At 45.4% G+C, this 13,660-nt stretch overlaps 1 protein-coding gene across 7 annotated transcripts in view; it reads left to right on the top strand.

The window, feature by feature from the left end:
• The window catches only part of LOC119974525 (carcinoembryonic antigen-related cell adhesion molecule 5-like), a 112,794-nt gene that overhangs the window by 18,264 nt on the left and 80,870 nt on the right, over positions 1-13,660 (top strand). For 3 of the 7 annotated variants that reach the window (XM_038813472.1, XM_038813471.1, XM_038813473.1), the window contains exon 3: positions 1,946-2,284. The exons of 1 other annotated variant lie outside the window; for it this stretch is intronic. In XM_038813472.1, coding sequence (XP_038669400.1) covers positions 1,946-2,284 — 339 coding nt within the window. Of the gene's footprint in view, positions 1-1,636; positions 1,787-1,945; positions 2,285-13,660 lie in introns of those variants that run through there. 3 more of the 7 variants (XM_038813475.1, XM_038813474.1, XM_038813477.1) reach the window with 3 other exon arrangements.

Below are 13,660 nucleotides of genomic sequence, written 5' to 3'. Positions count from 1 at the left end.
GCTCTGCAATCCTGTTACTAAACAAAATTTGACCTTGGCAAAAGGAGACATTAGGACAACTGACTAAAACCTTTATCACGGAAGTGATTTTGAACAGAGAAGTGGAGATCCCTCCCTCACAGCAGAGCGATGGGTGTACATAAACCACGGGAACTGCAGTGATTGAAGGAGGCAGCTCACTGCCACCTTCTGAAGGGCAATTCATTCCTTCAATTGCAAAGATCCATTAAAAAAGAAATGGACATTTTTGTAGCCCCTTTAACCAAACAAACGTCACAAGTTGCTTAGCATTCCTATTGCTAACCAAATGTGACCCCAGGCAATAGAAGGACATCAGGACATGTGACCAAAGCCTTGGACAAGAAGGAAGGTTTTAAGCAGCGAATTAAACAGAGACATGGAGATGTTTGGGATGGATATTCTCAAGTTTAGGGCAGAGGCAACAGATTGCAGACGGCCAGCAGAGAGTGATTAAAATACTGTGTGTGGCAGCGTCCAGGAATGGTAGGGGAGAACTCACAGCCTTCTGCAGCAATGAGTTCCAGAGACTCACCATCCTCTGGCTAAAGAGTTTACTCCTCTTCTCAGGTTTCAAGGATACCGCCTCTCAGTCTGAGGCTGTGCCCTTGGGTTCTAATATTTCCTACAAGTGGAAACATCCTCTCCATGTCCACTCTATTTAGGCCTCTCAGTATCCTGTAAGATTAAATAAGATTCCCCCTCCTCCTTCTAAACTCCAAGTACTCAACTTCCAGAGTCCTCAACCAATCCGCATCTAACAAGATCTTCATTCCAGGGTTTATGCTTGCGAACCTCCAAGGCCAGCACATCCTTCCTTAGATACGGGGCCAAAACTGCTCACAACACTCGAAATAGGGTCTGACCAGAACATTATACAGACTTAGAAGTAGATCCCAGCTGTTCTACCTCCTCTATCATTTATTGACCATCCCTAATTGCCCTTGCAGGGAAGTTAGAATCAACCACATTGCTGTGAGTCTGGAGTCGCATAAGGATGGCAGATTTCCTTCCCTTAAGGACAGATGGTTTCTTACAACAATCAACAATGGTTTGATGGTCATCATTGGGTTCTCATTCAACTTTCACCACCTGCAGTGGCAGGATTTGAACCTGGGACCCAAAAACAGTCCTCTGGGTCTCTGGATTATTAGTCCTGCGACAATGCCAGTACCACCGCCTCCCAACATTTCTTGATCTGGGATAAATATAATAATCTTTATTAGTGTCAAAAGTAGGTTTATATTAACACTGCAATGAAGTTACTGTGAAAATCCCCGAATTGCCACACTCTGCACCTGCTTGGGCACAGTGAGGGAGACCCCAGAGTGTCCAATTCACCTGAAAACAACGTCTTTTGCAACTTTGTGGGATGATACTGGAGGAAACCCAGGCAGACACGGGGAGAACGTGCAGGCTCCGCACTGACAGTGACCCAAGCTGGGAATCGAACTGGCGCTGTGAAGCTGCAATGCTACCGTGCTCTCGTGCCCCAACTTCGGGAAAGAGATGGAATACTATTGAAAAGGGGCAGATACAGCAACGTTTCTGAAATAAACATATTGGTACCGAAACGTTTCAATTGCACAACTTCCTCTCTGGTGAAAAGCGCTTTGTCATTGCGATTTCTGTAAATGCTGGAACTGATGTGCTGTGTACAGCAGGAAGAGCGGATCAGTCACCGAGTGGAACAGGGACTGGTGCTGTTCTCTCAGGATGGACAGACTCACACTGACCGCCGGAGCGTTTTGTTTATTGATCTCAGTGGGTGAGGGTCATTTTCTCATCTCATTTCTTTTAGTGATTGGAGAAACTAGACAGTCAGAGCCAGTCAGAGAGAATCAGGGGATGTTGTTATTGTCACTTTAGAAAAGTCTCTGTTGTGTTGAGTGTGAGCGTTTCTCTCAATGTGATTTTCTTTCCTCAGCTCAGCCCCAGGATTTTACCATCCTGACAGAAAACAGACAGATTAATGTGGCCGAAGGAGGAAACGCGTTTTTCTCAGTGAAGCCGTCAGCTGCGGCGGGGGGTGGGGGCTGGGATTACAAGAACACGACCACGACCACGAACATAGATATTGTCGTGTGGATCGGATCAACAATTGGTTTCAGAAGTAATTACGGAGAACGGGCTGAGTTATTCCTGGCGAACGGATCACTCCTGCTGAAGTCAGTGAGAGTTTCGGACAGTGGAGATTACACTGTTAACATGAGTCCGACTGGTGGCGGCACTGATGTATTAGCAACCCTCACTCTGCATGTCCTGGGTAAGTGACAGGTCTTTGTGGATGGGCCGAAGGGCCGCTTCTGTCCTGTGAATCTCTGCCCCTGCCCTGTGCACACTGCGTTGTGACATCATCAGGAGCGAGAACGCTTGTGCAGAACTCTCTTGACCCTTTTGACGAGCTTTTGGGGAGTGGGACTGGTGAGAAACTCACCTGAAACAAAATCAGGGACACCTCCCCGGGGTGGGGGCGTGAATATGGGGTGTTGATGACTCAGAGTCCCAGGGACATGTGGAATAGAAACGTTTATTCTGTTCCCGTCTCCGCACAGATGCTGCCAAAACTGCGGCGACTTTGCAGCATTTTCTGTTTGTGCCCAGCAGGCTTTCAGAGAAATAACGGACAAAAGATAAAGGACATTTCACAAACAGTCAAAAGAAGGGAAATTGGCCACCGTGGGGATTAATACTATTCATGAATTGTTGGTTATGAGTGAACTCGGAGAGGAGGGTGGAGGGGGAAGGAGGGTAGAGAGGACGGAGGGCATGCATTCCAGTCACGACCCTGGAATGTGGGGTTTCATGGAAGAATTGTTGGGTAAAAAGTTGCTTTTAGAAACACCACAGCCAGAATTGCAGCAGTTGCTGCCCAGACTGGCAGCGGTGTGGGAGGTATGAGGAGTGGTCCTGAGACAGCACAGCTTCGGGGCGGCCCTTTCTGCCAAACCCTCACCCCCACATGCAAAATGTCAACTGCTCCTGACCACCGGCAGAATTTTATTCTGCCAGTAACGCCTCCTGCTATTGCACTAATAGATCAGCTATTCCAATATAAACTTGATGTGGAGATGCCGGCATTGGACTTAGCGAGCGCAGTGAGAAGTCTTACAGCACCAAGTCAAAGTCCAACAGGTTTGTTTCAAATCACTAGCTTTGGGAGCACTGCTCCTTCCCCAGGTGAATGAAGAGGTATGTTCCAGAAACATATATATATTGTCATGTAAGAGTACCTTTAAGAAATGGGTGTTTAGGGCAGCACGGTGGCCTAGTGGTTAGCACAACCGCCTCACGGCGCTGAGGTCCCAGGTTCGATCCCGGCTCTGGGTCACTGTCCTTGTGGAGTTTGCACATTTTCCCCATGTCTGCGTGGGTTTCGCCCCCACAACCCAAAAATGTGCAGAGTAGGTGGATTGGCCACGCTAAATTGCCCCTTAATTGGAAAAAATAATTGGGTAATCTAAATTTAAAAAAAAGAAATGGGTGTTTAAGAAATGTATCTTTTAGAAATGGGTGCTTATAAATGGGTGTGTATATAAGTATCTGTAGTGAGAGTATCTTTTTGAAATGGGTGTTTATTACTGCAGTGATGTCAGAGTGGGTGGAGTTGGGCTGTCTGTCAGCTTTTTACTTTCATTTTAGGCTGTTTGCTGCAGGGTGTGTTTTAGTTTCGTTTTCCGAGCTGGATAGCTGCAGTCACAGCCAGAAGGTCTATTAGAGTTTCTCTGTAATCTGAAGACTAAATCAATACTGGTGATTTGAAACTAATAACAGTAGTCACTTTAACCTGATGTGCTTCTGTTTAAATTTAAAAAAAGTCTTCTGGATGTTAAAAGGACAGCTTATGGATTTCTTAGTGTTGTATTCTTTGGGGGTTGTATTTGAATTAATGGTTGCTAAGATGTTCACTGTATGTTTTAAAAAGATTAACTTGAGTTCATAGTTCCATTTCTGCTGTACCACACCTGTAGAGTGGGCCGTGTTCTCACCATACCACAATTTATTAAAAGTTGTGGGTCAGGTGAACTCCATTATACACTTTGGGGTTCTCTAAACCCTGGTCCACACCAATATAGACAAAGTCAAAGATGCAAAACGATGTTTTGAATGCGAGCATTTGCAGGTAACTAAGTCTTTACAGATCTAGAGATAGGGGTCATCCCAGGTTAAAGAGGTGTGAAATGTCTCAAGCCAGGACAGTTGGTAGGATTTTGCAAGCCCAGGTCAGATGATAGGGGATGAATGTAATGCGACATGAATCCAAGGTCCCGGTTGAGGCTGTACTCATGTGTGCGGAATTTGGCTACAAGTTTCTGCTCGGCAATTTTGCTTTGTAGCCCATCCTGAAGGCCGCCTTGGAGAACGCTTACCCGGAGATCATGTCCAGAACTTTGTCATAGAAATGATCTGTACCATGCATCAGTACCATTTCCCATTCAGGAGCTGCAGCTGTGCAGGCCCTTCCACATGGTCCAATCTCACTGGAACCGAATCCTGGCATCCACAGATTCCACTGTGCAGTTGAACATCCTTGACTGCCTGTGTGTTTAACATGTGGTAACGTGCCAGTTACATGCAACACTTACCACACCAGCAACAAAAGCATCAGCAACCTGCAAAATCATTTCTTCAATGGTATCATCAGATGACCAATTTGGATCAATGTCACACACCAGGTCCCTCAGAGTCTTCTAACTTCAAACTGGATTGTCTTCTGCATACATGGCATATATCTGACTCATATGCCCCCTGAAACTAGTATTCTAGGACCCAGTTATCTTCGAAAAATTTGTCCTTCTTTCTGTCTACAGAAATGGAAGAAAACAGCAGCACCAGCCTACAGGCATTTGCAGTCAACAGCAGGAGCAAACAGCAAGCACAACCTGCAGCTATGAAGTGCTCTCACAACTAACCAGGTTAATTCGTTATTTGCAATAGTTTTCAGCTGTGAAGCTAGACACTGCTCACAGTTAATGGCAGTGAAATTGACTTTCAGCATTGAAGTCAGAGCAGGGCTCTGTCCTGGAAGTGTTTGGTGCAGATTGTCCCTGTTATGGATCTCCACAATACTTACATATGGCTTGAGACCTCACAGATGCAAAACCCCTTAACCTTCCCCCTCCCCCGATTAGCCTTGACCTGGAATGCTTCAGGCCCCTGACCAAGCCCAAGGGGTTGGTTTCCCGTTCCCCCCCCCCCACCGCCCGCCTCCAGCACTTGGGCAGCAGCCACTGTGCCCCTGTGCCGCATGATGGAACATGGAAAGGGTTACGTACCGTCTCACTTCCCCTCAGAAGCCATTGCACCAGCTTCACATTTTTAAAAGGAGTAACAAACGATGATCGTATGATTTCTCACTGACGAGTCGGATAATTTCCGGGAGGCCGTTGCATTCAGCTTCAATCTCTCTAATGAGATTGAAATCAATGCAAATGAGGGTTAATGATTTTCTTGCCATCTTTGGGTGATCCGGAACTCGCCACCGGGAGCGGACCAGGTGAATCACAATGAGGAGCCCCCTCTGCCAAACCTTTCAGCCTCTCTGCTGCCAATTGTAGGAGCGATTTCAAGACCTGGGCATTGAGTCAGATTCCATGTGGGGTTATTCCCTGTGGCTCAACTCAGTACAGAGAGCAACAAACACATCCACAATCTGACAAGGTGGCTATTTAATCAAGCTTGTGGCGTATATACGGAGAACAGGCCTGGATAGCTGTCAAGATCTGTTCTGCTGAACAAAGACCGGAACATAGCATTTATACAATTTTCAAAAATCAATAGCCTACCCCAGTTGGACACGATCCAATCCCTGAAGCTGCTACGTTTAAACTTATCCAATAGAATTGCAAGCAATGTTTAAACTTCACTCAGTAGCATTGTGAGCAGCCCATGATTGATCCTCATCCTGACAGCTATGTTTACTGGTAATTTGCTGTGCACTCATTGTCTGTGAGAAACAGGACAGCATGAGCACCATCCTGGATTGTTTTACAAAGACAGGATAGCAGAAGTGATGTCCTTTTGATCAAGTTAGCTATCCTAAATCCCATTTGATTACATGTTTAATGGTTAATAATGATTACTCCGTACACATCCTATAATTCACCTCAATCCTTAATAAAGTAATTTATGTAAAACTACTCTAGTGGCATCTTAGCTATTCAGTTTTCAAAGGTATCATCGCTGAACTCCCTCTTCACCAATCACAACCTCTCTCACTGTAGCAATAAATGACACCTATTGCCCACCCTCCACTTCTATAATTTCCATTCTCAACTTTCTAAACCCTGTCAACGCAGGTTACAACCTTTAGCTGTTAGTATTCTAACATGATAGCCTACCAGATTAACAATCAAAAAAAATCAAAGCTCAAATTTATAAGTGGGTACTACTGTTAAATTTGGTGGTACTGCCATGCCCCTGGGATTTCTAAGTTTCTCCACCACTGTGCTATCCTGCACTCTCCCCACCACCTCCTAAGTTTGTACATTTAGTACAACTCCTAAATGTTGGGGTTGTACTGTTTTAAACCTAAAGTAATTGGTTCTCTGAACTAATATTTACAAAAAACACAGTGTTTCAAACAATACACCTGTAAATTCCTCAGATTAATAACATCATATTGTAATCATCACACTCTCAGAGACATTCCTGTTCCACTAAAAGTTCTGAATGGGGCCTGTACCCCTAAGCGATTGCAAAATATCTTCAAAGATGCTATTTAATTGAAGTGGTGGTTTGTCCAGAAGCACTGGAATATAATTTTCAATTGGCACCAAAATGAATGATATTTCCAAGACAGATACGGGGTCCAGTACTCTCTAGAAGTTGGCAAATATTTGGAATTTATCACATTTAGGGACAAATTGCTCTTGTTACAACACCCTGGGTGAGTGTACAGTCAATTCCAGTCACACAGACCTCTGGGGTCCTAACATAAGTGAAGTAACCAATATTTTATGTATTATCCTAAGATCTTTAACCCTTGACTCTTCCAATGAGTTACAGGAACCAGATTTGTAAGGAAAACATAAAAAAATCTGTTTATTTATAATAAGGAAGTGGGCAGCACGGTAGCATGGTGGTTAGCATAAATGCTTCACAGCTCCAGGGTCCCAGGTTCGATTCCCGGCTGGGTCACTGTCTGTGCGGAGTCTGCACGTCCTCCCCGTGTGTGCGTGGGTTTCCTCCAGGTGCTCCGGTCTCCTCCCACAGTCCAAAGATGTGCGGGTTAGGTGGATTGGCCATGATAAATTGCCCGTAGTGTCCTAAAAAGTAAGGTTAAGGGGGGTGGGTTGTTGGGTTACGGGTATAGGGTGGATACGTGGGTTTGAGTAGGGTAATCATTGCTCGGCACAACATTGAGGGCCGAAGGGCCTGTTCTGTGCTGTACTGTTCTATGTTCTATGTTCTATGACTATATAATAGTAGTAAGAATGGAATGATGGTCTTCTAATGTACCTATTCCCCAAACACTGTTCCCCCCCCCCCCCCCCACCCACCCAGACTCGCACAAGAGAGACATGGTAGGAGGGGTAGGAAAGGTTAAAAAATAACAAGGATTGAAAAATCTGAGATATTTGAAGATCTTAACTGCTGAGGTTGAATTCTTTGTAGGCAGTGATCTTTGCATGTATGAGGCCCGGAGTTCAATCCCCGGCATCTCCACTTTGAGGGGCTGGTTTAGCACACGGCTAAATCGCTGGCTTTGAAAGCAGACCAATGCAGGCCAGCAGCACAGTTCAATTCCCGTACCAGCCTTCCCGAACAGGCGCCGGAATGTGGCGACTAGGGGCTTTTCACAGTAACTTCATTTGAAGCCTACTTGTGACAATAAGCGATTTTCATTTTTAATTTCTCTTCAGAATGCGAGGTGTTGAAAACCATCAGTTGGTTTGGATCTTCAAGCTGGGCCACTCAGGCAGGATTCTTTGGCTGTGAGATTCCCTCTAGGGACACACTTCAACTTGAGTTGAGCTGAGCCTTACCCTCGGAAGATGTACTTCAGGTCTGCTCAGTTTCTGGTATGTGGTCAGCTTCAGCAGGCTGACCAAAAGCCTGTCTCATTTAAACAGAATATCAGTGCAGCAGTTTTTGCGAGGCCTTCGAGTGGTCGGGTACCTTTAATGGCGTGTCGCGTCTTTTTGTCCGACGTCACTTCGTCCAACGACACTTCGTCCACGTCTTTTGGTCCAACGTCTTTTTGTCCGCCCGTCTTTTGGTCCAACGTCACTTTGTCCAATTATCAACGTCACTTCGTCCAATTAACCAATTACAAATTAAGTCCGTATAAAACCATTTAATTGATAAAATGCAAGTACAATACAGCAAGTGAATTTAATTGCTAAAATGCGAATTTAATTGCTAAAATGCAAGTAATTGATAAAATGCAAGTAAAATGCAAGTTGAAAAATGCAGTTAAAAAATCTAAAAATGCAGTTAAAAAATCTAAAAGTTTACTAATTACTAAAATTCCCAAAATTACTTAAAATTGATGTAAATTGTAAGCAACATTCCTCAAGAAATCAATTTTTATTGTAGAATCATATTCGACGACCAATCTTTTGAGGCGTTCAGTTATTTTCTTATATCGCGTACATGAAGTCAACTGATCTCCCCGAAGAATTTGAGCCTTTTTGCCTATTATGAACCCTTCCTCTTCCTTCAGAGTTTTGATTAACCTCCAGATATTCAAATGAGCTCCACCCGCCGAACGCTTTATCGCAGAATGAAACCCCTCAGCAGCATTATTTGTTCTCGGTAGATCTTGTAGAACACGCTGATTAACATTCCATACAGCTGTCGGGAATGTAAGTGTTTCTCTCCTTCGTCTGGCACCACGTCCTCTCACAATGCCTATGTAAGTCAAGTCGAAGTAAACGATGAATTCAGCAGGTATTTCTTCATCGTCTATCAAATCTTCATAAGCCTCTTCGACATCTTCAACGGGGAGGAAAGCTAATGCTGAAAAACATCGAATTTTAAGACAGAATTCAGAGTCTGTATTGTATTTTTCTTTGAGGCCTAAATCGGTAATTTTTTGAAACACAGATTGGCTCAAATGAAACAAACATGCCACGACAGATGAATTAAGGAATGATGAATTAATTGCCTTGTGAACTGCAACTTCGAAATCTGCCATGATATCAATCGGATCTGCATTAGGTTGCATAATTTTCAATTGGTCAAAGAATAATTCGTACGTCTGCTTTCTTTTATTCGGCAGTAATGCAAAGACCCGTGGAAAACTGCTTCCTTTAACTTGTACATGAATGCAGAACAGTTGAAACCACTGTTGTGGCACAATCTTGAATGTCCCATCGCATGCCCAATGACGATATGATGCTAAATCCTGAAGAGCACTTTCTGATGCGAATACTAGTAAGCGCTGTTGATCCTCGGCGCCCGAATCGTATCTCAGAAACTGTTCGCCATTGTCAAGTTTACAATATTTGTCAGGTATTTCAAAACCGTGTCTAGCCGCTGGATTAGCGGGAAATCCAGAATTTTTTTGTCGGCACCTTTGAATAGTCCTTGAGACGACGGGCAACCTAGGGAGTTGAGAGCAGGTATTTTCTGATAGCTGCGTAAACTTGGCTGCTAGTATGCTACGTGAACTTGCTGCTATGTTTTCCACTGCTTCATGCTTTATTTCTGCAACTGCTTTTCTAGCATTTAACGAATCAACATCAGCTGGATGAAGGTGCTCATTAGAGAAATAAATAATTTTCGGCTCATTGTTTTCCGTTACCGTGTGAATCCGCACTGAACATAGCCTTCTTTTCTCACATCTCCAGTATTCTTTTCCTAGGTTTGGACTGCTCGAATGAAAATTGTAGATATAGTTATTTCTATCAGCTACTTTCCTTTTACTCTTCGTTGACACAATGAACTTTGCCATTTCGGGATGGGCGAATTAAGAAAGAGAACGATAATATCTATCCTTTAACGAGGCTCGTTAAAGGAAAGAGAACGATAATAACTCTCCTTTAATGAGGCTCGTTAAAGGAAAGAGACCGGTAATAAAAATCCTTTATTGCGTATTATATCTTGCTATGTGCATTAGAGAAGATTTCTATTTACAAAAAGTTAATGTGGGGAGTGGAGTGGAGTGCTACTAAGCAAGTTACAAAAAGTCAAGTTACAAAAAGTCTTTGACAAAAAAAATCATCCGACAAAAAAACGTAACAAGTCACAAAAAGTCTTTGACGAAAAAAATCATCGGACAAAAAGACGTTGGACCAAAAGACGTGCGGACAAAAAGACGTTGGACCAAAAGACGTGGACGAAGTGTCGTTGGACGAAATGACGTCGGACGAAAAGACATAGCACCCTTTAATGGGAGAGGAATCTGGAAAGTTCCCCATCCCTAGCTTTATCTTCAGGTTTTGAATGCTCTGTTTACCTGAAGGGAGTTCCAGCTAAGATCTGAGATAGAATTGCACCCCTTCTGGGAGAGGGATTCAAAAGGAATCCCTTTTGAAGGTAGCTGAGCTCTATCGTTCCAGTCAAAACCCTGACTTGAAGAAACAGTCTCACTGAGAATGCCCACTAGCTGAGCTGAGGAGAAAACAGAACATCCAACTGGAGTTTTTCAGAGAGATCCACCCCTTCAGGGAGTGAGAACGTAAAGCCTTCTTCAGCTTTGCCCCCAAAACATGCAACTGAAACCAAACACACAGAGAGTCACCCAGCAGGGCATTCCAGAAAAAAAAGCACCAATCTGCATTGAGGATCAGTTTAGCCCCGGGATTGCAATGGAGTCGATTAGGTTGTTGATGAAATAATATCACGGGCTAAGCATCAAGGGTCTAGGCCAGTACATCAGACATTTCTCAGATGGTGTTTTCCTGCTTTACTACACGTATTGTGAATACACTAGTTCTTTGAATTTAATTTAAAGATTTTTTGTGTTGCAACAGACTGAAACAAAGGCAATTCTTTGAATTCATATGATCTCTCTCAAAAATATTTGTTTATTTTTTTTCTCTGGAACGCAAAGATTTACATGTCGTAGAAAATTAGAAATATTGCAAACCACAGTTTCCTTGATTGTTCCTCCACTTGATATTTTCACAATAATAGCAGCATATTTAAATAGTTATATGTCTGTGTACAAGGTATTCTTGACATTATTGCGTATGGTAATTTTAGTCTTCCATTCAGAAGAATGTAACAGAATTTGAGATTCCAAAGAAGCTCACATATAAATTAAGAATATAATTTATCAGCTTTAACTAAATTCTTGAAATACTATGCACATGAACAAGAATCTCTCTTTTAGATTAAGATGTATCAAATTCTTATCAATTGTATCCTCAGTTGGTTTGGTATAAGAGAGGCAGTGGATTGAAAGGGCATTTGATGTCATGGTATCTATTCAAAATTCCAATTCATATATTCAAATAAAAGTAAAGTTTCCATAGTCCCAGATGGTCATAGGCTGCTTTCCCCTTTGATTGGGGGGGAGCTGACTAGTGCTGATTTAACCTGAGCATCACCACACCTCAGGCGAGGGGCAAGCTTGGGAAGGCAGGGCGTTCTTGGATGACTTCAGCCAGTATGGCTGAAGATGACATAATACCTGTTACAAATGCCATGATGGAGGATTGCTTTGCCTTGGATTTGCTGAAAATCCATCAGCCATCTTAGCAGGAATTGAGTAATGTTACATTTCACATAAGGGGCTGGATTCTCTGCCCCGCTGCGCTACATTTCTGTTTCAGCATGCCGGTGTGATGCTCCGTATTGCCCGCTGGTCAATGGGGTTTCCCATTGTAGGGCAGCCCCACGCCATCGGGAAAACCCTGGGCTGCCGGCAAAACGGAGCACTCGCCGTCAGAGAATCCAGCCCAAGGTGTATGAAATGAAGCTTTAAATTTCATCACAATCTGCCAGCAATTGATTATTGCATGCATTGTTGTAATCATAATGCAAAGCCTTGAAGGATGACATTGTTGCCAAAAACTAAAATAAATCATTTTAATTCTATCAAAGCAAGCTGCTAAAATTAAACTCATCCAAATTCTTTGATGGATATTTCAAGAAATTAGAATGAACATAACATTTAAAATGCAGAGCATCATTCATTGCCATGTCATAAAATTAAAAGACAACTTTGTATGAAGTTTTGGGGAGGTGCATGGGTAGATACTCTCATCTGTATCAACTCTATCAAAATTGTACACTTTGGGCGCGATTCTCCCGAGTCACGAAGACTTGAGAAGCTGGCGTCAAAAACGGGCGGGTTTGACGCCAGCCTCCTCCCCCCCGACCGGGAACCGATTCTGCTCCCCGGTCGGGGCTAGCATCGCGCGGCCGTGACCTCCAGCATAGCGGGCTTAGCGAATTTCGTTAAGCCCGCTAGCCAGAGATGGCGACGGCTGACGCGTCGGATGACGTCAGCCGCGCATGCGCGGATTGGACGACTCCATATGCGTGAAACCCGCGCATGCGCGGGCCGGTATGCCCCTCACCCGCCCCGCAAATGGATACAGCAGGGCGGCGGAGGGAGAAAGAGTGCGCGGGGCAAGTACCCGCTGCCCGCGATCGGTGCCCACCGATCGCGGGCCCATGGCACCCTTGGCACGGCCGTGGTACTGCCGTGCCAATCGGTGCCATGGTTCACCAGATCGGGACTTTACGGCCGTTTTTACGAACGGTCAGACCAGGTGGGCGCGATTCTCCGCACACACGACGGGGCAGAGAATAGCGGCCGCCGTAAATTTTTACGGCCACGCTGGTCCGACGCCCTCCCGCTATTCTCCACCCCCCCCCCCCCCCCACGCCCGCCTCCCGACACGAATCGCTGCCTGCCATTTTTTTACGGCGAGCAGCGATTCACCTCTGGCCGATGGGCCGATTTCCAAGGCCTTTACGACTGTTTTTATGAACGTAAAACACACCTGGTCTGACCATTCGTAAAAACGGCCGTAAAGTCCCAATCTGGGGAACCATGGCACCGATTGGCACTGCAGTACCACGGCCGTGCCAAGGGTGCCATGGGCCCGCGATCGGTGGCCACCGATCGTGGGCAGCGGGTACTTACCCCGTGCACTCTTTCTCCCTCCGCCGCCCCGCTGCATCCATTCGCGGGGCGGCTGAGGGGCATACCGGCCCGCGCATGCGCGGGTTTCACGCATATGCGTGATGACGTCATCCGCGCATACGCGGGTTGGAGTCGTCCAATCCGCGCATGCGCGGCTGATATCATCTGACGCGTCAGCCATCGCTAACTCTGGCTAGCGGGCTTAACTAAATTTGTTAAGCCCGCTATGCCGGTGGTCACGGCCGCGCGATGCTAGCCCTGACCGGGGAGCAGAATCGGTTCCCGGTCGGGGGGCGGAGGCTGGCGTCAAACCCGCCCGTTTTTGACGCCAGCTTCCCGAGTCTTCGTGACTTGGGAGAATCGCGCCCGGTGTGTTTTACGTTCATAAAAACGGTCGTAAAGGCCTTGGAAATCGGCCCATCGGCCAGGGGTGAATCGCTGCTCGCCGTAAAAAAACGGCGGGCAGCGATTCGTGTCGGGAGGCGGGCGTGGGGGGGGGGGGAGAATAGCGGGAGGGCGTCGGACCAGCGTGGCCGTAAAAATTTACGCCGCCCGCTATTCTCCGCCCCGTCGTGAGTGCGGAGAATTCCGCCC

Source organism: Scyliorhinus canicula, chromosome 12, assembly GCF_902713615.1.
Source record: "Scyliorhinus canicula chromosome 12, sScyCan1.1, whole genome shotgun sequence".
NCBI classification, from domain to species: domain Eukaryota; kingdom Metazoa; phylum Chordata; class Chondrichthyes; order Carcharhiniformes; family Scyliorhinidae; genus Scyliorhinus; species Scyliorhinus canicula.
The sequence above is the reverse complement of the archived record's forward strand: the minus strand, read 5'-3'. Positions and strand labels throughout refer to the sequence as shown.